General features: G+C 41.6%; 1 protein-coding gene across 3 annotated transcripts; it reads left to right on the top strand.

The window, feature by feature from the left end:
* Positions 1 to 2,263: 2,263 nt before the first annotated feature.
* LOC119216276 (neprilysin-like) lies at positions 2,264 to 24,816 on the top strand. Of its 3 annotated transcripts, XM_062561191.1 has the most exons (24): positions 2,264 to 2,687; positions 3,649 to 3,665; positions 5,573 to 5,749; positions 7,043 to 7,078; positions 8,074 to 8,235; positions 15,481 to 15,561; positions 15,916 to 16,011; positions 16,105 to 16,223; positions 16,403 to 16,471; positions 16,914 to 17,048; positions 17,569 to 17,670; positions 17,779 to 17,915; positions 18,080 to 18,173; positions 18,506 to 18,634; positions 19,862 to 19,960; positions 20,056 to 20,133; positions 20,351 to 20,454; positions 20,758 to 20,816; positions 20,895 to 21,014; positions 21,252 to 21,385; positions 21,698 to 21,763; positions 22,424 to 22,519; positions 22,665 to 22,741; positions 22,880 to 24,816. In XM_062561191.1, the coding sequence occupies exons 3-24, from the start codon at positions 5,614 to 5,616 to the stop codon at positions 22,977 to 22,979; spliced, it is 2,229 nt and encodes a 742-aa protein (XP_062417175.1). In that variant the 5' UTR covers positions 2,264 to 2,687; positions 3,649 to 3,665; positions 5,573 to 5,613; the 3' UTR covers positions 22,980 to 24,816. The 3 variants fall into 3 exon arrangements, with proteins under 3 accessions (XP_062417175.1, XP_037324852.2, XP_037324862.2); XM_037468955.2 differs by lacking the exon at positions 3,649 to 3,665; XM_037468965.2 differs by lacking the exons at positions 2,264 to 2,687; positions 3,649 to 3,665 and adding an exon at positions 4,676 to 4,951.
* Positions 24,817 to 26,367: the final 1,551 nt, after the last annotated feature.

Here is a 26,367-nt window from a genome sequence, read left to right on the forward strand (position 1 = left end):
ACTAGTCATCGTACTCCCTTGCAATACCCGTTCTTTGGTCTTAAAGCGTTGGTCGGGAACAGTTGATGTCAATCAATAGCAAAACCGCAAGGCATGTCAGTTGAAATATGTTATTATATGACATCAAATCTAGTGTAAACACATGTTCATGCTCATAAAAAAGGTATGCCTCTCCCTGGTCCAAGTGGTATGGTTTGCATCAAAACGTTTCTGACGCAACAGGCATATTGCCTTTTGATAAGTGTTCATGTTCATGACTTTGTTTGGCACTGGCTGGTCTCATTAAGAAATACATAAAGCGTAATAAACATGAAGAGTAATGAAGAGTGCATGCAAGATTTTTTTTAATCTGTCTTTGCACATGCATGCCTATTTTTGCAGCAAAAAACTGTTTATTACCTGTGTCACCCCGGGTTCAGCGCAATTAAAATCCAATACGCTCCAGGAATCCACGACCCGCTGGGTTTACTGACGGCAAACAGAGATCAAATAGTCAACAGAAAACGGGTGAAGGGTTTATTTGAAGAGCTACGGAATGATGGAAAATATGATCACAGAGGTTTTCACTGCTGGCAAATGTGAACAACTTTAAGATGCACTGACAGGCAGCAGCTGTCCATATATGGCCATTTTTTGGAGGGAAATCATGTTCTTGCTTTTCATTAACAGAGGCAATGAAAAATAAATGGGTGCGATACGGCAACACAAACAAGCCTGCTTCAACGTGTCTTAATTAAGTTTAGTGTCTGTACATGACATGATATTTTATTCTCTGATATGTTGTAGGGTTTGCTTTCTTCTCACAGAAGGGATTTAACCTAAAGCCAACAGAACGCTACTGTAAAATGTGTATAGGCTCATGACTGATTTGAGTTTTAATTGTAACAATCACAGATCCAGCAGCAGAGTAGAATAAAGTACATTTTACAGGGAAGTTGAAAGCCTTTGGCTGGATTCAAATTGTCAAATTTGAGTGAAATGACCCAGAAGTAGTGTGAATTCTCCAACCCAATGGAAAATAGCTTCAATGCTTCCTTGCTTAGATCCTTTAGCATAGCAACCACTTGACTACTCTATACGAAAAGAAAGGAGATATCCGTCCCAGAATTTCTTGCGGCAGAAATGTTTAAATACGTATCGTTCACAAGAAAGAACAATCATGACCAAAAAATGCAGACCATGTAAGTAACCTTTAGCATAACTCAATTATATTGCAACCTTGTTAGTGAAATAATACTTTGAACCTAGTTGTTTTGTCTGTCGTCTGCATGACTCAGCACTCTGTAACAACACATGGACAAAGGCATCTTAGAGGCTTCTTTGTAGTCCATCTTCGGAGAAGTTGTAGATTCTTAAGGATTTGTGCTAACCATCTTTCCTTCACCCTGGGACGTTTTCCACAGGGGTCAAGGAATCGTGGTTAGAAATAGATCAGGGGGTCATTTTTTTGACAATTCCAATCCAGCCCAAATCTCTCATCTGGGTTAAACCCGCTTGAGTGCATTTAAATTGCTTATTTAACCGCTTCGTTGATTGACATGTTGCTGTGTCACCAGAAAATGAACCCATAAGCCTGCTGATTTGCATGTTTAAATTTTGTAATCATGTAGCATCTTATAATCAAGTTAATATTTTGTATTACCATGCATCCTTTTTTCCAAACACAGGGATTTAATGTTGTTCTCCGATCTTAGCTTGTTACTTTCAATCTTTAAAATTGTAACGCACTGATCTTGCTGCCGAACCACAACTAACAGTGAAACATCTGTCTCAATCACGACTTTAACCATTTGTGTGTGACATGTGTGAAATGATTGTATTTTATTGTACTGTGTATATATTTTCCCCTTTTCATTTCTCATTAGAATTACAGTGTTGTTTTATTACACACAAATGCCCCCCTGCTAAAGTATGCATCTATCAATCATATGAGTGGTTCCCAAAGTGGAGTCCAAGGACCTTCAGGTGAACATTAGTACTATCTTGCTCTCAACTCGGTTAAACTTTCTAAGGAAACGGTTGCATTTAAAAATGTTTCCAAAAAATCAACCAAAAGTTAAAACCATACTATTCTATAATGCCATTAGAAAAGGCTGTTGGACCACATAAACTCACTATGCTCATATAAAGTATCGTCAAACAGGGATTTTGCCGCGTGCCCTTAATATCCATAAGGCGCGCAGGTTTTGACAACTCCGTGAGCAACAACTCGTCGCGCTGTTCACCTGAGGCTGCGGGTCACTTTCTAAACGCCGCCCCGACGGAGGAGGCGACGACTCGCAACTTCAGAGGGCTGCTCCACTGCCTCACTAAATGTCACTGGCTGTATAAATATGGGATCTCGCCCCTGTGGATCACACACTTGACCAAATGCACCGCGCAAGAGTCTGACGGGCCATTTGAATCCAGCGATCCTCCGTGGGTAGGCAGTTTTGGGTCCATGCGTGAGTGTGGGCTAGTGATATAAAGCCAAAAGAAAGAATAGGCGCAGGTATTTGGGGAGGTGGGGGGTGGGGGTGAACCGGCGAGATCGGTTGTGGATCTTTGTGGAAATCGAGGGTGAAGGAAAAATAATAATTGTTAACAGATCGATCCGCACTTCGCACCCGTTTTTTTTGGTGGATATGATGGATCAGTGGATGTGATGCCCGTTTATATCATCGACCGAAAACATCCCGACACATCTGGTAAGTCGCTCACTCTCCCCGAGCACTTCTTCTTTTAACGCGGTGCCATCCTTGTGAATGTGTGAGTGTTTGCGCGCAGCGAGCGGGAGTGCATTATCTTTGCGTGTGTGTGCGCGCGCGCGAGAGAGAGAGAGAGAGAGAGAGAGAGAGAGGGCGAGCGGCAGCTGAGTGACACGCGGCAGCGTGCACCAGTTGATCATGCCACCCGGTTGGAATTCCAGACGTGCAACAGGAGATGAGGTTTCTGGCAGGGATTTAACCTCGGTGGCTGCAGCCAATTACTGTTCTCACTGTATTTTTAACACACACACACACACACACACACGCATTATGTGTGTTATGTCCTAGAAAACACCGCAACATCTACTGAATCACAGCTGGGGCTGGACTTCATCACAGCTCCATGTCACGGCTCACCTTTGGGCATCAAGTGCCAACCCCCCCACCCCTCATGCAAAATGGATTTTTTTGGTCTGCTGTGTGCAGCTGGGCCCGGTGCTAAAAAGCACCTCCCGGAGAAGGTGTTATTTTAAGTTAAAGTAGGTCATATCACTCTACTTATTCAAACTCAATTAAGTGCATGACTTGTTCACGGCTCTCAGATATATAGGTTGTAAAAAAGTGACTTTGCACAAGTGGTCTTGTGTGTGTGTGGATGTATGTGAGCATGGCGCTTGCTGACAGATGGGGGTTTTCAGGCATCTCAGTGAATTATTGGTTTCATTTTGAAGGGGTTTGGGAGGTCTCACAAGACACAGGGACTTTTTATGTTTCAGATATATCATGCTGACAAAAAAAGAGTAAGAGAGAGAGTTTTTACACATGCCTTAAATCACCCGATACACATCGAGAAAAGTAAAAGTAGTGCCTGCGCCCTACAACAGGAGCAGTCACATTAGAAAGCAATAACAGCTCACCTTACAAATAACTCACACTCATATCAGGCCTTCTTCTCCCACAGAGCGAACATCCATAAAGGTATCTGTGCCATGGTCATACTCCCAGTTCCTGAGTCCACCCGGAAGCCATATTGAGGGCTTACTGGAATTACCTGACTTTAACTGTGCACAATTCACATCAAGAAAGCAGAACGCATTATGTAAGGGTGATAATTCCCTTTACAGTTAGAGCTCATTTAGATTCATATCTTCATATCATGCCCTCAACTCACTTACAGATGATTTAGTACCTTTCAGTGTCCAGTGTCCATCTCTGTTTCCACATCTTCCCCCTCACCCTCCTTTTTGCACATACCTCTACTGCGTGTTTATGTCCCTTTTCGTATTCCACGAATTTCAGAGACATTTGTATCTCCCGGCATGGAAACGAGTCAGGATTAGCGCAACATAACATAACACACAGCCTCGTCAATGCTTACGTGCACACATTGTTTTATTGTGGTGAGTGGTGGGAGTGCTGTCACTGTGCAATGTTTGCTTGCTTGGCAAAAGTGTCTGCCCCCTCCTTCAGCCAACCACGGGAGAGTCGGCAGAAAGTTTGGATTAAAGCGCGGCCTCCTATTTTTAGCCCTTCGCATTAATTTTTTGCTCGTATTTTGAGTTGCCTTTATGCGTGTGCGTACAGCCACATTGCTCCAACGCAAACGATACCAAAGGGAACGATAACCCTTACCTGCGTGGCGGCCACTGTCTTGTAGTAATTCTTGTGACGCAGAGTGACATCACGCAATGCTTTGGGCCGTACTTTAGCTGCCTTTTTTCTTTTTTGCGTGTGAACAGTAAATGCCGATGACAAGCCTGAACAGTGACTTTAGTTCACTTTGCGCTGGCCATTGTGTAGTCACAAAGAACAGTGATAGGGGATTTGACACCGAGCAGGGCCTGTGGTTAAGGCCGTAGGTGACGTTGTGTGCGAGTTGCCGTATTTACTCATTCAAAGGAAGCTGAGAGACTTTGTCCTCAGGCGGCGCTCTCATCTCAGCCCGCGCAGCAGAGAAGACCCACCCATCTGGACAGATGCCTCATGACACCAGCTTGTAAAACTGCGTGTGTGAGCACGGATGTGAATGCGTGTGTGCCGTAATTGCACAAGCGTGTGTGCGTGTGTGTGTGCGTGTGTGTGTGTGTGTGTGTGTGTGCTTTCATTAATTGCCTTCAAAGATAGACTTAACTGCTTGTGGACTTTGTAAAGTCCTCACTTGGCCCCAGAGAGGAAAACAACAGTGAGGAGCAGAGGGAAGGTCTCTCTTGTTTTCCATTCTTCAGAAGTGTGTGTTTCTTGTTTTTGTCCTGAGTGTGCTGAGGGTAAGAACTTCTAATGTTCCCGCCTTTTGCTTCAATCCATGTTAAAAAAAAACACTGTTTGCCTTTTCTGTTTGCTTATTTACTTTCTTATCACTGTCAGGTATTATCTCACTTTCACACTTTGTGTTTTCCTTTTTTAAGCTTTTGTCCAGAGATTGAACTCACTGTTTGACTTAATATATGTTTGAATTGAAAATGGCATGTTGCAAAAGTAGTAATATCCTCACATTCAACAAGTGTTTTGCATTATTGGGGAATGGCTTCAAAGAGGAATTTAATTTTTAATTTTTAACAGTGAGGACTAAAAATGTTTTATTGAGAAATTGATTGGTTCATTTTTGGCTCATGTAAAAAATTCACTGATTTTCATTTTTTCACCAAACACCTGTGTTATCTGTTTAAATAACTCTTCTTTAGTTCTAATTAGGTCTGCAACCAATGACCTTTTTAGTTATCATTTTAGAGCTGATGCGGAAATCCTCAAATAGCTTTTTTTTGTCTGAGATGCCCCACCAAAATACTCAGTTTACAGTGAAATGCACCAGAGAAGCAGCACATTCTCCCAGTTAACATGCTGCAAACAGAAAGCGTTTGCTGTAGCTCTGTGGTTCTCCCTCTCAGGTGAGTTGATACAGCTGGCAGCAGAAGAAGGACACCTGAAAATGACAGAGACCAACCCCCCCAAATCAGCCAAGAAGCTCCGCTGGAGCTCCCTGGAGGTCGGCCTCATTACCATTGTCTCTTTGCTCTTCATCGTCATCGTCGCCCTCATCATCCTCTTTGCCACACAGAAGAGTGGTGAGTTGTGAAAAGAGAGAGGGAAATATATGTAAACCTGAGTCCTGGATCCTGGATGAACACACCCATTTCAGAGAAAAATGTTGTAAAACTAAGAAAAAAAACCATTGATGTCATGCAATCAAAAGCCCAAAAGCCTTTAGGTCTGGAGCATTCAGCTTAGAGGATGTTCTATTATTATTTTCATTGTCACCAAAAAATGTAATAAGCCTTTTAGAACTCTGAAGTTCAATTCTAGCTGACTTTGTGGTTAATGGCAAGCACAGAGGAGCGTGCTTGATAGCAGCATTTTGTTCAGGTGAATAGAAGACACTCGAGTCAGGTGCTTTTAGAGCTAAGTGCAAAAGTACAACCACTGAGCCAGAAAGAAGAATGCAGTAAGCAGAGGTCCTTTTTTAGACTTTCTGTTCTCAGGCATTTTCAAACAACCATGTTCACCTCAATACATTGAGCTTTTTCTTAATTAAGGCTTTTGTATATATTACTAAAAAAAAAATCAAGTAAATGTCATCAATTCAAATGGATCATTTAAAATGGACACCGAGATATCGAACAAATAGACCGATCAATCTTTCTACAACATGGGAAACCAATCGAAATTGCTTCTTTCTGATCAATTTCACAATGTGAATCACATGTTTTTTAATTGTTAATATCCTGGCTTTGCTTTCTTCATTAAACTTATACGGTATCAATCATTAGTAAATCAATGATAATGTATATCTGTGATCTCATTGGCTACTTGTCTTATGAGCATGGATAGTAAACTGCTTATTAATAGATCTGCAGTTTCATTAGTGACAAAGGTAACAACTACAAAGTTTAGCATGTGAAAAACTTCACACAAAAAATCACATTAAATCTCATTATACATACAAAATGAGTTGTCATATTTGTGTGGGTGTTTAATCTTGTGATTAATAAATGTGTAAGCTGCCATGTCAGGAAAATGAGAACGTCTAATGACATGTTTGTACCTGTGTGCACTCAACTGTGTGCACACCACGTGCATTCACACGTAACACACGAAGCAGTGTCAATTCATGGTGAAATATGTCAGCTCAGTAGTGTGTGTGTGTGTGTGTGTCATTATTTGTCAGACTGAATTTGATTAACAGTTTAGCACTTTAATTATTCCTGACAGAATGAAAGCTGCACTTCTAAGTAGTTTATGAATAGAATAAAGTAAATGGCTATGGTGAGAGGGATGTGATGAGAATTAGCGTGTGACACAATGAAGGATCAGTGCAGAAACCCCACTGAATAACGCATATTCTGGCATTTCTTCAACAGATGAAATCTGCACGTCAGCTGACTGCACGCAGTCCGGTGAGCATTGTGTCCGTTTGTGTTTGTGTTATTTTCTATGTTATCCTCATTGTATTATTCTGACGGCGTTGCTTTTTCTCAGAAGGGGGCAAAAATTGAGACAGATTCAGAAAAATGTTTCCCAATAAATCAAAACAAGAGCAATACTGAATAGCAGAAACATGTTGCAAAAGATTATTGTTCTCGGATCAACAACTTTACACAAGAAGTTGCGAAACTGGTAATGTGTATGTACAGCTTTTATGTGTACGTTTGTCCAAACTAACATATTTCAACACTGTTAAAACGTCATCCCTCAGCGCTCCTTGACCAGATGACCCCAGTAATGCTGTTCACATTGTTTGTGAAGCAACAGTTTTTTTAAATTCACTACAATAGTAAATGCAAGATATATAGTTCTTTCCCTGGTTTTCAGCAAAAGAAATTGGAAACCATCTCATTGAAGTTCACACATTTTCCGGAGTGGTGGCATTTTTAAACAAATGCAATTATACTGTTTCATGTTTGCAAATAACAGCAAATTAACTTTTTTTTTCACTGGTTACAGTAGGATAATTTAATTAGCAATTTCCTTTTTGTAAATGTGTTTTGGGGTATATGTCCTTCGCTAAAAGAAGAGCATAATACATTTAGCACATTGAACATTTAAGTGCTCTGTAATCTGCATGGCGTTAATGCATTTGCAAATGAGAAAGTTAATTCCACTTTAACATCAGTTGCAGTTGCTTTTAGGTGGATTTTGGCACCTTAAGGGAAAGCTTGTTAGCTGACCTTATGCTTCCAGTGTTTATAGTCAGCGAAGTTAACTGCCAGTTGGGGGTAGCTTCATACTGAACCCTTCGAAATATGACCAAAAAGTATGTTTCACAACTATTAAATAGTCAAATGGTGGACATCTCTAACGTCCTGCATACAAACAGTAGATGTCCCTAAAATTGATGAGAGGACAGTTCACATGCACATTGGTTCTCAGGGATTCCTTTTTGTCTCTGCAGCTTCTCGCCTCATTGAGAACATGGATGCCAGCGTGGACCCTTGTGACAACTTCTACGAGTACGCCTGTGGGGGCTGGCTGAAGAAGAACATCATCCCTGAGACCAGCTCCAGATACAGCACCTTTGACATCCTACGAGACGAGCTGGAGGTCATTCTCAAAGGTCAGACACCTTGTCACACACACACACACACACGCCCACACAAACAAATCAAGATCCACATTACCGAAAGGCCGTGACCCAGACATGCAGGGGTACTTATTTGTGAGTATTGATACTGTATTTAGTCCACGATTAAGAGTTTTAACGCTAGACCGGATAAGCCCTGCATTGTAAGAGGCTGTTTTCGAGGTCGTGAAAAGAACATCCTGATTGCAAGTTTGTATGTGTGTGTCTCTTATGTATTATTCAAGCTTTTAGCGAACATTTAAGTATTTTTTCTGACCGTTTGTCATGGTAGATTTAGAGTGGGTCAAATTACACTGTGTATGTGTGAGTGCTAGTGGATTTGTGTGTTTGCGCCACGGCCCGTACTCACAGGGGGTTCAGCTGAGACTCTTCTACAATTGCTATGCTAGTGGCCTTCACTATTCAAATGACAGTGCAGATATACTGCTGGCAAAACACACACACACAACGATTTAGAGAGGTGAAAAAGATGGATCCTTAATGGGAAGGGAAAACCTGGGTTTAAAGTACAGCCTGTCGTGTGGACTCAGAACATTGAGTTCCACAAGCACGTTATTGCTCCAATCTAGATGGAAAAACACAACATTGTGTCAGGGAGTTTAGCCTTCAAGATGAAGCCAAAGCTGGGGGTTGATGGCCAAAATTAGAAATTAATCATATTAAGTCGTTAAAATGATTAGTCAGAATTGTTTGAAAGGAGAGCCCTGTTATGACAAAATGCCAAATTCTTTCTTTGTGTACTGAGGCCTCTCACTTTTCTTCTTCTTCTTCTTGACAAACCTTGTTACAGTATCAACATAACATTTGTCAGGGTTAACAAATGGTATGTAACGGTCAGTATTAAAGCGTATACTATTTCTTTAGAGATTGCCTGTGATGCAAAAAATGCATCTTCATTACCTTTTCGTAGTGTAATTAAAAAGAAGGGCTAATGAAACTTTCCTTCACAATCATTAGCTTAAAAATGAGCTTCAATGGATTCAGAGAACTGTGATTAGATGGCAATTAAAACAAACAATTATGTCGGTGTGCATGTTGCAAAAAAACAAACATGTAGGCCACTGAGGGAGTTGCATGCAAAATCATGCATGTTAATGTTGTTTATGTATTATACATTACCACCAACTTATAGCCCATCTGCTCTGTTCTGCTTTTATCTCCTTCTCTATTCTACATGGCTGAACAATCAAGATACAGACACAGGTGAAAATATATATAAACGTTGCTCAAATTGGGATAGTTTCGGGCATTTTGTCATGTGGATTTACATACACAGCATCCCTCTATTTAAGTGTGTGGCGTCATTTCACACTTTGTTGTATTTGTACTGCGACCAGGCAGATATATAGGAGATCTCAAAGGGATATTTGCGTATCTGAAAAACAAATAAAAAATGCACTTCTGCAACAAATCATAGTAACATTGGACAAAGTGCAAAGGTTGATGTTGTAAAAGCGTTGACTCAAGGGATCTAAATTCTGCATTCACTGCAGAAAAGAATGGAGCAGCTAACAAACTGGTTTTAATCATTCAACAGCTTAAATCTCCCCTCCGAGCGTTGTTGTTGGGCTCATTCCTTCAGGGTGTCTGGCTTTCCTGTCAGACATGGAATGCCTCTAACTGTACTACATGCACACATGCTCAGGTTGACTTTGTGTGTTTGATACGTGTGTGTTTTACAGAGACAACAAAAAAAGAACTAGCTTACTCGCTATTCCTAGCTAAAGTGTACATGCACATTCTATTTCCTTGAACATGTGACAAACTAGCTGTCAAGATTTTCTCTCTTTCTTAATGACTTGTGAGGCCTCAGTCCTTTTGACCTCTACTTTGGAGGTTACATCAAACATGCAACCTCTGACCTCTGGGCTGGCTGAAGCCACCTGCTTGGATACCACCGCCCGCTGAGAGGCGGATCCTTTTTCCTGTCAACAGCTGCAGGGGCCTAGAAACACCTGGATGCAGCGCTGTAGGCTGCAAGACAGCAATAAAAAAAGGCTCCACACATGTGTATGTGTATGAATAGCTGTGTAGATTTGTGGTTGCTTGTAAATGCCGTGGATGGTTCTCCGCTGCTGTAAAAGGCTACGAATGATTCGTAATCAAGACACTGGATGAGACCGCAGCTTGGTGCGTAGCATGTGTACTCAACCGCGTGAGCATGTTTTTCCACCTCCCCATGTCTGGTGTTGCATACTGTGCAATGATTTACCCAATTGACCGTGAGCATTTTAATTACTGTCATTAGTTTGTGTGAGGAAGGAAATGAAGGACCGAAAAGAGGGAGAGAGTTTGAGACTGAGGTAGAAAAGTAGAAGGAGCACTAGGGAGATTTAAGGGGAGGTGAGGAAGAGCTCTGCAGCCCCAGGATGATGTTATATTGAGAAAAGCGGAGGATTGGTCACAAAATGTGATCAGCATGTGGAAGTCATCTCCGAGCTAAGCTCTACATTGGGACACACCTCCGTGCTTGAGCCCTTGCGTCTCTTCTGTATTACACAAGGTGTCTCGGGTCTAAATCTGATTGAAAGGAAGAAAGTTCTTGCCAGAATTTGGTACCAGCCTCGATGCATGTCTGTGAGGCGGTCGTAGCGATAAGATGGTGTTCAGATGTGAGCTGTTGGTCAGACATGCAGCTAACAGGCAGAGACTAAATGTCTGTATTTTTCATGTGATAACAAGAAATGAAACAGAACTTGCATCAAACCATACAGACTACAATAAGACTTTTTCACAATAAATGGTTTGTTCACATGAATATCAGAATTCCAGGCAGAACCATTGCACAACACTGTTAAAACTGCATTTTCATGGGCATATCAAATAAGGATAGCAGCCCAGATATTTGTGTCCAAGTAAAATAATATGAATATTGATGCAGCAATATTTGTCCAACAAAACAATTATTGAATAAAATATCCTAAATTGATTATGAGCTTGTTCCAGGAAGAGTAATAAGAAGGAATGCAGACCAGTTATCAGAGTGAAGATTATAGCATTTTAGTTGTTTCTCAGCCAACAGATAATCTACAGTAAGAATAGCTAAGGGGCAATACTTTGACTGAGCCAATGCCATTATTGGTATATAGTGTATAGTAGATGAGGACTCCTCTTCATAGTCAGGAGCGACCCACAATCTTGGGATCTTATGTATCTGCTACAGGACACTATCGAGAAGGAAAACTGTTTCTGGGGACCAATGTAATGCTGACACCATAGTTGCAAGCAAAGTGTGATTGAACTGGTTAGTTCCCATTTAATAAGAAAGATGTCTAAAAAAAGATATGTATTTATAGAAAAATATCTCTAACACACAGCTCTGCTGTTGCAGATTGCGGTTTATCTTTTAAGGCTTCTGCACGGAGCATATGGAAGTATATGCTTTGCATGATGAATTTGAGGCAGAGAAAACATTGCAGGTGAAATTCCACGTGTAACTAGAGGTAGTCAAGGAGAAAATGTCATTACAGAGAGAAGGAACTCAAATATACCTTACGTCGCAAACAAACATCAATCTCATTCTCAAATAAACACATACATCGAGAGAGAGAGAGAGAGAGAGAGAGAAAGAGAGAGACATTAGCACCAGGCAGTCAGTAATCCAATCATTCACACATGATCTGTGCCCTTTTGCAGGAAGCGCCCTGTGAAGGGTCTCAAAACTTCATTAAGATTAAATGAGCACATAAATAGTGCAAGCATAGTAATGAGAAATTAGAAGGATTAGAAAAAAAGGATAGAAAGAGTCAGAAGTGAAAATCAGTGCAATATAATGAGTGAAACAAGAAGACATAAGGGACATAAATGACTCAAAGCACTGAGCACATACAAATATTTGAAGTAATTATGATTAAATACACATTTGGAATATCTTGGGACTGCTAAATTGAATTAATTTAATAAATTATGCAATGACTACAGTTGTTGTGATGACAAAATGATCTGATGCGACATTAAATTAAATCCGTAGACCTCTTATTCATTTTTAAAAACCATATTGTGATCAGGATTGGCAGTAACTTTATGTTTTGATCCAGCCATCCAGTGTGACATGAGTGATGGACTCAGGGGACAATACCCATCCCCTTTCCTGTATTGATCTTGGCATTGCAGTGAGATGTGCTAATAAGAGTTCACTTTGCACAGAAGAACTGAAACCATGAGTTGTTGGATGGTAAAGTAAAAGTCAAAATGTTGTCGTACTTCTAATGTTGATGTTTATGTTTATTATGTTCACAAAATGTCTGTGCCGATATACTGCCGCCGCAACAGAGTGAATTAGAGGGGTGAAAAAGACAACAACAAAAACAACAAAATGTTGTTCTATGTAAAAAAGGTGCAATGTGTGCTTTATGGGTTGTTGAAGGTTGTTAAAGCAAAGTAGCTGCTGGATGTAGTCATGTACTAATAGAGCATTCTATGGGTACAGACATGGCCACATGAGAGCCGTTGCTATCGGGTCCAGCCCAGTTTGCCATGAAACGTATATAAAGTGCACACATATATTTAAATGCTGTGCTGTGCCTGTGGGGGCCACAGCTTAGAGGACATCGCCTGTATCTGTGGTCTGCGTCCTCCCCATGTCTCCCCCCAAGTGCCTTTAAACAATGGTAACTGTGGCATACAGCATTTTTGCCACATTTTATTTAAAAGTGGCGGGATTAGTTCCAGGCAAGTCTGGTTTGACATGGTTTGGGTCACAGTTTGTCTGACAACCCGAAAGCCAAATGCAAATTTACCGTTATCCATGTTTTTGTATTCTTTAACAAAAGCCACAATAACAGATTCGTGCATGGTACTGAAGCACAGATTGTTTGCTCAGCTTTGAATGCTAAGGCTACGTGGTTGGTATCAAGAGCTTTGTGAATGCTGAGCTATCTGACACCCATGATTCATAGCAAAAAAGCTGTGGAATGTACTTACCATTGGTAAAACACACAGAATAAATGAATGTTGGAATGGAAGTTGGACCAGATGATCAGAAATTGTTTAGAAAACAACATAATACATTTTAGGACACACCTTGAAATATACTATTTTAAAATGTATCAGGTGTTCTGACCGCTTAACAGAGCATTAAAATAAACAACTTATATATGCCTCACAAAACCAATGGCAATCATGAGGTCCACCATTTACCATGATGTGATGCAGTTCTAAAGAATCGTGAGGTTTCCTTATTTCTAAACCCAAATGATCCCATCATACTATTTTTTACATAATGGTTTGTTTATTAGTTTAGTGAATCAAATGAATGCTGCTCCAATGAACCAGCTGGCATGGAAACAAGTTATCCCATCAAACCCTCCCAAATCTCTTATTTATTTAACGGTATCATAACATTTCTGCGTAAAAGATTTATTTAATTTATGCATATCATTATGCACATTGTTGTATATTTAATAACTTTATTCTGAATGTTTCCAACAAAGTTAAAAACGTAGATACAATTGTATTTTTATTAAGGTAAATGGGTGGTTGAGTTGTGTAAGTTGTGTAAGTATGTGAGAGTTAAATTACAGACCATGAATAAATGTAACGTTATAAATAAAACTTTGTACACAAAACACTTTCATTCACTAAGGTGGTTTTGGGCAAATGCAAAATTACTGTGTGGGTGGAATCTTAATGATTATTTGAGGCTGCCGAAAAGTGTCAACACATCCCGAAAGAATGATTCATTTTACAACTAAAATAAGCCACGTCGTGCCTTGGTTTAGTGCAGCACAAGTGTATTGTTGGTTCAACTCTCCTCCCACTCAGCTGAGTAAGTCTACACACTTATCACTCATTTTGATGAGCTGTCTACCTAGAAACTCTAGCCTGAGGCTGAGCCACTGGCGTTCATGCCCACAACAGGTGTTGGAGAGGCAATGAACGAAATAAAGCAAGCAATGGTGTTCACTCTTGTTTTCAAATGGGCTTTTACTGCCACACCTTCAGTTTAGCTGCTCTTACCTGATTTTTTTCCAGCTTCCTTTTCTTTGCCATGACATCCCTGCTCCGAGGTCACTGACCTCGCCTTGGTTACATTCATTTCTTAGCAACCAAGGATTAAAATAGGCATTGCATATTGCAATATGTGACAGCGTTGACCTCTACAACAAAGCATCTAAATAATTATACCCACTAAAATGCAAATTTCAATTACTCTGCAACCAATGAATTAATAATTAAGTCAGTTCTTCAACCCAATTGTTGTCATTTCACAATAGAATGCTGCATGGGAAATAATATTTTTAACCTCCCTGTGAGAAACAACCGTGTGGTCTAAACTCTCGAATTTGAGCATTTATTGAAGAGACATTTAGAATAATTCAGCTTTTCTCAAGGATAGTTTGCAGGTCTAACAACAACAGAAGAGTTTAACGAGAGGAAGTGTATATATTCACGTTATCTTATCTCCCCACGGTGAGATCCGGAAAAGGATGCAGCAGTCAACATAAAATAGCTTTGTAATAATAACATTTATTATTTGGGTTAGGGGGAGTTCTATTGGCCTTGTCTGCAATGCCAGTTGTATCTAAAAAGTACAACATGATAAATCTCCTCAACAGATGGGAATTACTCACTATTTCTATGCAATTCTTGTTCCTGGCGTATTCATTAATTATCCAATGTTTCAGTCCATTCAATATTGGATAAAAACCTTTCAAAGCTGGCAAGGGCACTTTTGCATCATCGCCAGAATAGTGGAAACCATTTAGTCTGTTTTGTCGGTTTGGTAGGGGAAGTCAATGTGAAAGAGCTAGACGAAATATATGTTTTTTGTCTATTTGCTTTAATCGAATGCCTCAATGCCTCCACAGCTGAATCCCCACAGCAGGGGGTAGTAGGCGTGTTTACTGGCTATCATTTATTTAGTCATGACATTTGAGGTGGATTTTTTGTAATAATATGCCCTTGTTTCCCCAGTCGGTTAATGCAATGTTGTGTGTTTTGTTACTGGTTTCTATGGATTGGCCAAAAGTTTGAAGTCATCAATTTATTTTTTCTGGGACTTGTCAACAACTGGACAGATAGGAATTAAATTGATTGCTGGACGACAGCTGGACTGCTAATTTCACAACGGTGGGGATAAATGATGAAAAGATGATGTACCTGAGGTTATCACCCTTCTCTCTTTTTAAACCTCCCTCTTTTCCAATTTACCCTCATTGTGTCTTTGTCTTTATTTAATTCCTTCATGCTTGCTCTCTTTTTACTCTCTATTTGTAGGCATCCTTGAAAAAACAGTGGACAGTGAAGCTGCTGCACTCACCAAGGCCAAGACCCTTTATAAGTCCTGCACCAATGAGAGTGAGTGAACGGACGTCAGCAGTTTTTTTATTTTCTACTGTCACTGACTATTATTAAAGGTTCTGTGTCTCACTCCATTCATTACATTATCTAACTAGAATTCAGTAAATCAATTATCAATTGATCAATTATTAGTTTTAGAAAAATTATTGCATTTCAGTTTTATTCCATATGAAATAAATAATTCAAAAACCTTTAGCTTTGACATCTATAAACCTGTCAAATGCCATGAATTTGAGTATGTTTGATATTAGGTACTTTTCTTATTAATGAATTTTGATTTTCATAAAATGAATGTCAAATCAAATATTTAAAAACCTACCTTTGCTTGTTTGTACCCACGCTTCACGTAAGGTTTAATCGAGCTCAGAGGAGGGGCTCCTTTGCTCGATATGCTGCGTTTTGTGTTTGAGTGGCCCATAGCTGTGGACGACTGGGAGACTAACTATGGTGCAGTATTGCTTTCCGGTTTCACACACAGCTGGTTATATGTACAGAAAACCCTTCTCCTTTCTGACGCTTCCATCCTTCTCCTTCGCTCAGGTAAAACATGGAGGTTGGAGGACGTCTTGGCCAAGCTCAATGAGAAATATGGAACTCAACTCTTGGTCAACTTTTTTATCAGCACCGATGACAAGAACTCCAATTCACACATCATTCATGTAGGTGTGAAGCTGGAGCTGAAAGCCCTCCCCTCTCTCGCTCTCTATTGTATATAGACCCACAGCCATAAACACACTCACACATCATATCCATCCAGATGAAAGAATAACCCTCTCCCCACCAATTGATTTGGATCAACTGTTTCTATATAGGTACATATGTATGTTTTCTTGCCCAGTTTGACCAGCAGACGAGCCTTGGCCTCTTGTCTAGAGATTTCTACTCCTGCACGGGACCTTATGCAGAGGTAGGTACACTTTGGTAATATAACTAAGGGTTATGATTAAGGAGGAATGATGATGACATCAAAATGGGTCCATAGAACCTAAACCTAAACCTAGTGCCCCAAAAATAGTGATTGGGATCAGTTGAAAGATCAGTACCATAAGTTTGTGATTATTTTTCTTTGCTTGTCGGCATATTTAAGCAGGTGTGTATGGATAAACACAAAAGTGCTCTTGAGGCAGTAGGTTGCGATTGAAATCAAATAGGCGAGACAAAAAATAACTTTTTAGAATCTCAATCCAGACCAGATGTGTACGATTGGAGCAAACATCCTCAGCTCTGGTTTTACTTTACAATTTCCATGGACTCCCGGTCATTGATTGAATTCAAACTTGTGACCTCCTTTCCTTCCTGCTACAATAAATTCAAGATAAGATTATTGTGAATGACTGTGTGTTTGACAGGCATGTCGAGCATATGAGCAGTTTATGATTGATTTGGCAAAGCTGATCCGCTCAGACCGGAGATTGGCCATCAACGAAACCCGTATCAGAGAAGAAGTGACACGAGTAATGGACCTCGAGAGGGACATCGCCAACGTAAGCATGAATCCACTCTCACCCCCCCCCCCCCCCCGCCCCAGTGGAAGCAAAGCATACCTCTTCTTCTTTCTCAACTTCACACGACAGCAGGGTTTTGAGAGCGAACGACTTCTGACAGAAGGACCTTCCAGTCCTCCGTTTGTTACCCAATGGCTCCCCTGCATGTGTTTGTGGCTCCAGTCTAGAACGTCTGCAGAGTAAAACAAGCCGATGACCGGCTTAATGCCCTACACGTCAACATCTTTCAGACACCGACTGGGACGTTTGTCATGCTGTGCCGGTTTCTGTGTTCTGTGCTCTCTGCCACGCTCCACTTCCCCTCTGCTCGGCTGCTGGCTTTTACAAGGCGACTCGCGCCGCTCATGCCCTGACATTTACAGACCTGAATCCTTCTGGGACTCCAAATATGTTTGTTGTTGCTGGATCGCGCTGCATTTGTGCGTGTGTCAGAAAACCGGAGAGTTGTGTTGTGACAGCATTCTAGATTTTCGACCCCCTCTCTCGTACTCCCTCTAAGGCGACTGATACCCCAGAGGACCGTAACAACCCCGTGTTGCTTTACAACAAGATGGAGCTGGGTGATCTGAACGCCAACTTCACCCTGGAGGTTGAATCCAAGGTAAAAAGAGACTCCTCTTTATCAGTAGTTGCTATTTATATTCCTCCTATCCTCTTTCTAATGGTGTTTTATTTTCTTTCCTGTTTGTCTGTGCTTTTGAACTTAAAGGTATTTAATTGGAGTTACTTTACAGCAAAGATAATGGATACAGTCAACATCAGCGTCCCGGACACAGAGAAGGTCATAAACTACTCCCCCAACTATTACAGACGACTCAACCTCATCTTTGCCAAATACGGCAAGAGGTGTGTGTGTGTGTTTGTACGAGTCTATATTTGTGTGTGTGGGTGTGTGTGTATGACAGCCTGATTGTGTGGGAGGGAGTGCACTGCAAGTAAAAATGTCAAATTACTGATATATGAAGGTTTCCGAGAGTAAAAGCGTTTCTTTTACAATACTCTCCTTGCAGGGATCTGCAGAACTACATAGTGTGGCGTTTTGCTATGAACATGGTGATTGGCCTGAGTAGAAATTACAGGGACACCAGGAAAGCCTTCCGCAAGGTACACTAACACTTCATCAACCTGTATATTCTCTACAAGCAAATGTATCTCCATGGCGATCGATTCGGTAGTCAAGCTACTTTAATCCATATCATTGTTTTGCGGACATTTCCATCCCTGGAGAAATATATACAGTAATAAGCTTTATACGTCCACTGCATTCATATTCTTGATAAAAAATGTCTCTTCCATCCAGTTTCTTGCAGTACCGTATTGTAATGGCAGAAGCTACGTGACGGTGCAAATAAAGAACTGTCACAAGTCTCCTGTCTCATGCTGAGTGTTTTTGCCCGCCTTTCTAATTGGTAGGTCCATTGTAACTTTCCCCGCAGGCTTTGTCCGGTACAACGTCAGAGGCGGCGGTGTGGCGACAGTGCGCACTTTACGTCAACAACAACATGGACAATGCTGTAGGACGACTGTATGTGACGGAGGCCTTCTCTGAAAAGAGCAAAGAACTGGTCAGTAGGAGAAGGATTATGCTTAAATAAAATACTTTTATCAAATTATTAAATTGTTTGGTTAGATTTAATGTCAAACCAAAAAAAGCTATAATAATTATTTTAGATTATTATTAGACAGCTAAGATTACGTGTAATGCATTAATGAATGTTGTGTTCTGTTTATTGACAGTTGCAACTGCTACTAAGTCAAAACTTTTTGGATGTTGTGTGTGCTTTTGTGCCTTACACTTTTGTGTCATTTGAGTCATGTGTTCACCGCTCACTTAATAATTGTCTGTTTCCATCCACTGAAAACAGCTGTATCCTTGCAAATGTCAACAACTTTTGCAATATACTTTTTTCCTAAAGATAAACTCTTTTGAGTATTAAGTACATAATGATTGCCACCCATGAAATTTACGATGCATATTTTATTGTTTCATTTGGAAACAGAGTGAACTAAATCACAATCAATGGCAGTGGAATAATTGCCCATAATGAAAAATCATTTAGTATTCTTTTCATTGCATTATAAATTCTGCATTTGAGCACTGTAATTCATACGATAGCATATGGCCTGTGAGCTCATTGTGGTTTCAGGGAGAAACTTTGGGATCTAGAAGCTCGACCTTATATGTTACTGCAGTTTTTATTTGGCTTTATTTCTTTAACTGCAGAAATTTTTTCCAATTTTTGTTTTCATTTGGATTGTAGTCAACATGGGGCCGTGGTACAGTTCATGGTGGGCACAGCATTATGCCATCATGGTGGCGTCAGTCAGTCTGTCTCTCAGTATGTAGGCGCATTCTTGTATATACTGTAACGCAATAGTTGTACATTACATAAACATGAAACTTGCACCGCGGGTTCCCTCTGAAAATGTAGCTTAGGATGTTTATTTTGGGGCGCCTTATAATATGACTTTGTATACGAACTATACGATCTCACTATTCTCAGGACTCTTGAAAAATTAAGCTAAAACTCCTGTTGATTATTTTATTAAAACCAAAATGAAACCCTGATCTGCTGGATGTAGCTCCGCTGTAAAGGTGCAAATAGTGACGAAAAAAAATCTGTTGCAATATTGTATGTGTGCTTTCCTCTGAATCCTCCCATCAGACATTAGGAGAAAAATCTCCCACACTATACTGACAATAGATTTGATTGTGAAATATCAGTGCCATACATATGGTTTTTTATCTCATTCTGTCTTTGTATGTGTGTGTGTGTGTGGGTGGGCATCAGATGGAGGAGATGATTAAAGATATTCGGGAAGTGTTCATAAGTAACCTTGATGACCTGAGCTGGATGGATGCAAAGACCAAGAAAGCAGCTGAGGAGAAGGTATTGGTTATAATGAACTGTCTATTGTAATATATTGTACTTTATTTTATATGAGATGACTGCTATGTTTGTTTATCTCCTCTACTTTTCTGTAGGCTCGAGCTATTCGGGAGCGGATTGGCTATTCTGACAACATAAAGGATGATGAATATCTTAACAATGAGTACAAAGATGTGAGTGTCTTAAAAGACGTGATTGATACCTTTTGCTTCTTTCACGGAATTAGTGTAACAGAATACAGAGCAGCTCCATCGTAGCTGCGTATCAGCTCTGTGAAAAATCTCAGTAAATTCTTGGCTTTTATGACTTTTGCTGGAGAGCATATGACCAAGTGTTGATAGACTAATCGAGACTAATCCTCCTGTTTCTCTGGCTGTGTGTTGGCTCTAGCTGGATTACAGTGCGGAGGAGTACTTTGAAAACATTCTAAAGAACCTGGAGTATGTGCAGAAAAAACGCCTGCGGAAACTCAGAGTCAAAGTCAACAAGGAGGAGTAAGATTTAATTGATGATCTGGGGGCAGGATTAGATTGTTGCTCATTAAACAACCATATAAAAGCTATGTAGTCATTTAAATAGGCAATAGGTGTCTGTATTTAAAAATAAATGACTGATCTTGCATTTACCGTGCTGCTTTCTCCCACACAAACTCCTACTCATACAGTTCAGCCTTCCACTAAGTCCAGCGGCAATGCTAATATTAGCTCGCTCGTATTGATCAAGGGTAATTCTGATATCAAACGTGAACTATAGTTATTGTATCAATCCTTTAATTCCATCGTCTCCGTCTTCTGTAGGTGGGTAACTGGAGCTGCTGTTGTCAACGCCTTCTACTCATCCAGCAAAAACCAAATAGGTATTTCCACTTGTGCACACGCAAACATTTTGTAATGTTCCGTGAAGAAAAACCTATTATGTTGTTCCCCGGTGTCAGTTTTCCCAGCAGGTATCCTCCAGCCGCCTTTTTTCAGCAAAGGCCAGCCTAAATCTCTCAACTATGGGGGCATCGGCATGGTTATTGGTCACGAGATAACACACGGCTTTGATGACAACGGTAGGATTTCCCACTGTGATGCTCTCTGTTTCTCCGAGAGACGGTTGTGGAAGATTGTCTCAGATCATTTTCCAATGCTTTCGTTTTCATTAGGTTATGTTTGGTTATTATGTTCAAATATCAAGATGATTTTAGGACGACATCCGTCAGCCACCCAGAAATCTAATGGAAATGGTGGTAGGGCTTAGAGAAGTGTCAAAAAGCCAACGTTTTATGCTCACAGCTTCTTTTCCTTAGGTCGTAACTATGATAAGGATGGCGACCTGAAGGACTGGTGGACCCCAGAATCCACTAATAGGTTCCTGGACCTGTCAAAGTGCATCGTCAATCAGTATGGCAATTTCTCCTGGGACCTGGCCAATGGACTACATGTATGTCTTCATAGACAAAACCTCTCTCCTCTTCTTTCCACAAGTTTTCATAAAATATAGATTAACTTATATAGTATCCTGAACCCTTCCTAACCCTACCCCAAGTTTTGCAGACTCATCTCTTCTCGGCTTCACGTGACTTTAATAATCTGTGTTGACATATCAATCCCTCCCATTCTCTTTGTTTCTCTTCCTTGGTCATATTGCTTTGAACAATGCCCCATTCATCCCCTGTGACAATGCGTTCTTGTTGCCCAAAAAAAGGGGTATCTATGATTTGCTGACATAACCCTCCTCCCGTCTCCACTCCAGTTAAATGGTAACAACACCCTCGGGGAAAACATTGCTGACAATGGAGGGATCCGGCAGGCATATCAGGTATTGAGCCTGAAAACAAAGGAGTGAACTTGGTTTTGGCCTTGTTTAGTTGACAGGGGATGGGAATAATTATTTGGTTTGTTTTATGTTGTCTGCTTGCTAACATTTATAACATAGGTAATCATGCCAGGTCACTGACAGGCTCATTATCTATTTTAAACACTATAGTGAAGAGGATGGTGTTGCTGTTGATTTCATCAGTTTTTTAACAAAGGCAAACAAAGAAACGTATCAATACATCTTGAGATGATACAATTTTAAAAAAATTGTCAATTTAAGTGGAAATTTGATTTCATTCGTTAGTCACAGGATTTTACAGGTGAGGTACCAGTATTTTATTATTACACACTTGCTTTCTGTTACGATAAGTGAATAAGTGAAGCGAATTAGGACATATATCCTAATTTAAACGGTGGAGATATAGCTCGGATCTGATGCCGCAGAAACTTTATAGCAATACACCACGGGCAAATGAGCTGATGAGTTGATTTACAAAACAGCAGTTTTATTTTTTTGGCACACAAACAATTTACCAAACAGCCCATCATGTAAATTTTATAATAAGTTAGTATTCACAGAAATACAACCTTTTAGTGAAGACTACAAATAGCAACAAAAATTGCAAAAAGTTGTTTAAAACGTCTCATATTAAAACCGCAGGCCTATAGGAACTATGTGGAGGGGCACGGAGAGGAGCCATCACTGCCCGGCATTGACCTCTCCCACAATCAACTCTTCTTCCTAAACTTTGCTCAGGTAGTTTATGAATGTCTTGTTGGATTTATTGATCACTTGACTGATTCATTTGCTTGATGATTGATGGATATGGAAGATTGGAAACAGTGCGGTTTATTTTAACCTTGTGTTCAAATGAGTACAATCCTAATCTCTGTTATTTCAGGTGTGGTGTGGAACACATCGACCAGAGCAAGCTGTTAATTCTGTTAAAGTAGATGTACACAGTCCAGGGAAATTCAGGTAAATCAACACATATAGCACATATTTTAGCACATAACACATTTTTAACCTTGATAAAACCATTTCAATCACAAGTTACCTTAAAACACAGCAACTTAAACCCCCTCCAACAATCTCCTGTGTGTGTGTGTCTTACAGAGTACTCGGCTCCCTACAGAATTTCCCAGAATTTGCCAGAGCATTCAACTGCAACAAGAGCAGCCACATGGTGCCTGACAACATTTGCCGTGTGTGGTGATCCACGGACCTCTGGGACGGGGAGAGTTCTGACATTGTTGTTCCTGTCCCACTGTACGTTTCCCCCCTCTGACTGTTGGAGCACTCGTAGGGGAAGTGCGAGCTTCCCTCGGCTCTTCACTGATTGGAACAGGACTGGTGGACTGACACTGCAGTATGCACTTCCTGCGAGGAAAGCAGTGGCCTGTTACCCTCATGGACGGGTGGGAGCGCCGTCTCTCCTGCTCTGATACTGTAGTTCATTCAATCAGCCTGATTATTCTGCTACTCACTGGATTCTTTTCTTTTTTGTCCTTTCCATTTTCTCCTTGTTTTACTCATCTTTTGCCAAGTCTGCCAATGTGAGCGTCTTTCAGTCAAAATACTGTATATGTCGAGGGAGGGGCGGACAGAAGATGTGCTTAAATCCACTGGCATATGAATGAATACACCCCCCCCCCCCCCACACTCACACACACATACACGTCTAAAAGGGCCACTGAACCACTGTAGTGTATGTGGGACTGAGCACTTAGTTTCAGCCTTCATCTACATGCTGATACGCTCTGCAGTGCATCCGTAGTGTACTCGTTGTTAATAGGTGTATCCAGAATAGACAAGTTATTACAAATAATCTGAACATGCTGAATAGACCAGTGAGTATACAACCCTAATCATATATTAAAAAATACTGGCCTATATTTAATGATAGTTACTTTACTGCTGTTGAAAGGCGGCTGCTGTTCATTAACAGTATGTCATATGAACCAAATTTGATATTTTTACCTTTAAGATAGGTGGTCATGAATCATGGAGCTGACAAATCGACACCGGACCCTTCTTTTGTCTTGATGTGCTTTCCAGTATTTCTAAGTCACTATGCTCACTGCCAACTGGTCCAAATGATCTACTGTGCTGCTGTGTCTGAGAGTGCGTCTGTGGAGGAGAATTAAGAATAAGAAAGTGCATCATCAAAGCAATAGTTTGACTTTTTCCACGTGTAGGAGTTTTGCAGATGGTTTAATTAGAACATTGGTACCACTCTCATGTCTTTCTGATACAGTCTGCAGATGGTCAGCCACTCTGTACTTTATATCATGATCATAACTATAATTTCAATCAAACAAACCAAAATAATGTTAATGGATAGGTGTTGGATAAGCTGTTTCCCATGTTTCCAAACTTCATGCTAAGCTAACCATCTCCTGGTTGTAACGTTATATTTATAAGAAAGATATGACTGGTATTGATATTCTTAATTTAAACCTGGAAAAAAAGGTTAAATTCACAAAATGTTGAACTATGTTAAAAATTGTAGCAATATCTCAGTTTGATTTTGAGAATTGCATGAATGTATAAGACATTGAAGCAAAAGTAATTTGACAGACAACTAGATAACTAATGTTTAGTGAGTCTTTCCAGGAACCTATTGGATTTTGAAACATTGCATGCATTTTTCCAAATGCCCAACATTTAATTAAGTTAGTGGATCATAGTTTAGCATTCATGGTTTTGTTGGGCTTTGTTGTCAAATTGTATCTAAGCCGTTTTCTATTGAAACTAGTGACTGATGTGCCATGATCATGTAGACCACTTTGATGCCCTCCATGTGCAGCCTTGTTATGTTTCCTCGTGTTTATTTATCTCATTCTATGTGCAAGCTCTCTGTCCTTGTAACCGCTTCTCACTCCCTTAGGCTTTCATCCTTTTTGCCTCTCTCTCTCTCTTTCTCTCTCTTTTAGACTCCACCTGTAGAAGGACAGATACACCTCAGTTGCCTGTATTGAGATACTTTATAATAATGACTGATGATCATCTTGAGGAACATTTTTTCTGTCAAAATAAATATTTAAATAACACACTGAGGCATCAAGTCTAGGTTGTGTCTATATGTGTAGTTTTAGCATCTAGCATCCATATAGATTTTGTTTCTACTATTTTATAGAAACCCATGTTGAGAAACATTCACGTAAATCAGATGTAAAATAGTCACCTTATATGCCCCTTACCTATAGTGCTTCTTGTGATGAAGAAGGTTAAACTGACGAATGATGAACACAATGCAAACAAATTAATGTGCAATATCCTCTGTCAAATTGACCCAATGCTGCAATGAACGGCAAAGCATTTATCCACATTTAAGTCTGAAGAGGCAGTCAGGGATGTACAGGGAGAAAGAAAAAAGATGTGCAACCGAGAGCCAAAGAAAATTCCTCCGGGATATAAGAAATATGACCAAACTTTGAGGCAGATGGTGTCAAGAACGGTGCTGGAGCAGGCGGAAGCAGGACTCAAATGCAGAGGTTCTCGAACAACGTGCTCTTTAATCTTGACAAGAAAACAATAACGTGCTCCAACGGCAAGGGACACATAGACAATGACGCGACAAGGGACAACAGGCACACGGGGCTTAAATACACAAGGAAGGTGCAGGTGATTGGACACAGGTGGAAGCAATCAGGCAATCACAGGACAGGACAGGAAGTGAAGCTCACCCAGAGACACGAGAGACAAGAAAACTACAAAATAAGACAGGAAGAGGACCCAAACCGTGACAGAACCCCCCCCTCAAGGACCGAATTCCAGACGGTCCTAAAGGGGAGCAGAACCGGAAAAAATCAGACAAGGGGAGGGAGGGTGGGGACCCGACGATCCTGGACCGCGCGGGGAACTCCGGGTGATGGCGGCCATGTGTCGGGTCCTTCGGGGGGCCGGCCGGGCCTCAGGGTCTCGGGGGGTCTGCCGGGGCGGCGGACGGGCCTCAGGGTCTCGAGGGGTCTGCCGGGGCGGCGGCCGGGCCTCAGGATCTCGAGGGGTCTGCCGGGTCGGCGGCCGGGCCTCAGGGTCTCGGGGGGTCTGCCGGGTCGGCGGCCGGGCCTCAGGGTCTCGGGGGGTCTGCCGGGTCGGCGGCCGGGCCTCAGGGTCTCGGGGGGTCTGCCGGGTCGGCGGCCGGGCCTCAGGGTCTCGGGGGGCGCCGAGCTGTGCGGCTGCGGTGTCGTCGTCGTTGTGGCGGGGGGCGCCGAGCTGTGCGGCTGCGGCGTCGTCGTCGTCGTGGCGAGGGGCGCCGAGCTGTGCGGCTGCGGCGTCGTCGTCGTGGCGGGGAGCGCCGAGCTGTGCGGAGTCGTCGTGGCGGGGGGCGGCGAGCTGTGCGGCGTCGTCGTGGCGGGGGGCGGCGAGCTGTGCGGCGTCGTCGTGGCGGGGGGCGGCGAGCTGTGCGGCGTCGTCGTGGCGGGGGGCGGCGAGCTGGGCGGCGAGCTGTGCGGCGTCGTTGTCGTCGTCGTGGCGGGGGGCGGCGAGCTGTGTGGCGTCGTCGTCGTCGTGGCGGGGGGCGCCGAGCTGTGCGGCTGCAACCCAACCCCTGACCCCACCCCCCCCTCAAGGGCCGGATCCCAGACGGCCCCCAGGGGTGG

This window comes from Pungitius pungitius, chromosome 3 (assembly GCF_949316345.1).
Source record: "Pungitius pungitius chromosome 3, fPunPun2.1, whole genome shotgun sequence".
Taxonomy (NCBI): domain Eukaryota; kingdom Metazoa; phylum Chordata; class Actinopteri; order Perciformes; family Gasterosteidae; genus Pungitius; species Pungitius pungitius.

Bases quoted from the DNA above. Each gene is read 5' to 3' on its own strand.
- LOC119216276 (XM_037468955.2), top strand. From the start codon at position 2,645: ATGCCCGTTTATATCATCGACCGAAAACATCCCGACACATCTG. The intron at 15,562-15,915 runs GTGAGTGAACGG...GCTTCACGTAAG, and splicing joins TAAGTCCTGCACCAATGAGA to GTTTAATCGAGCTCAGAGGA. The intron at 16,224-16,402 runs GTAGGTGTGAAG...TTTCTTGCCCAG, and splicing joins CCAATTCACACATCATTCAT to TTTGACCAGCAGACGAGCCT.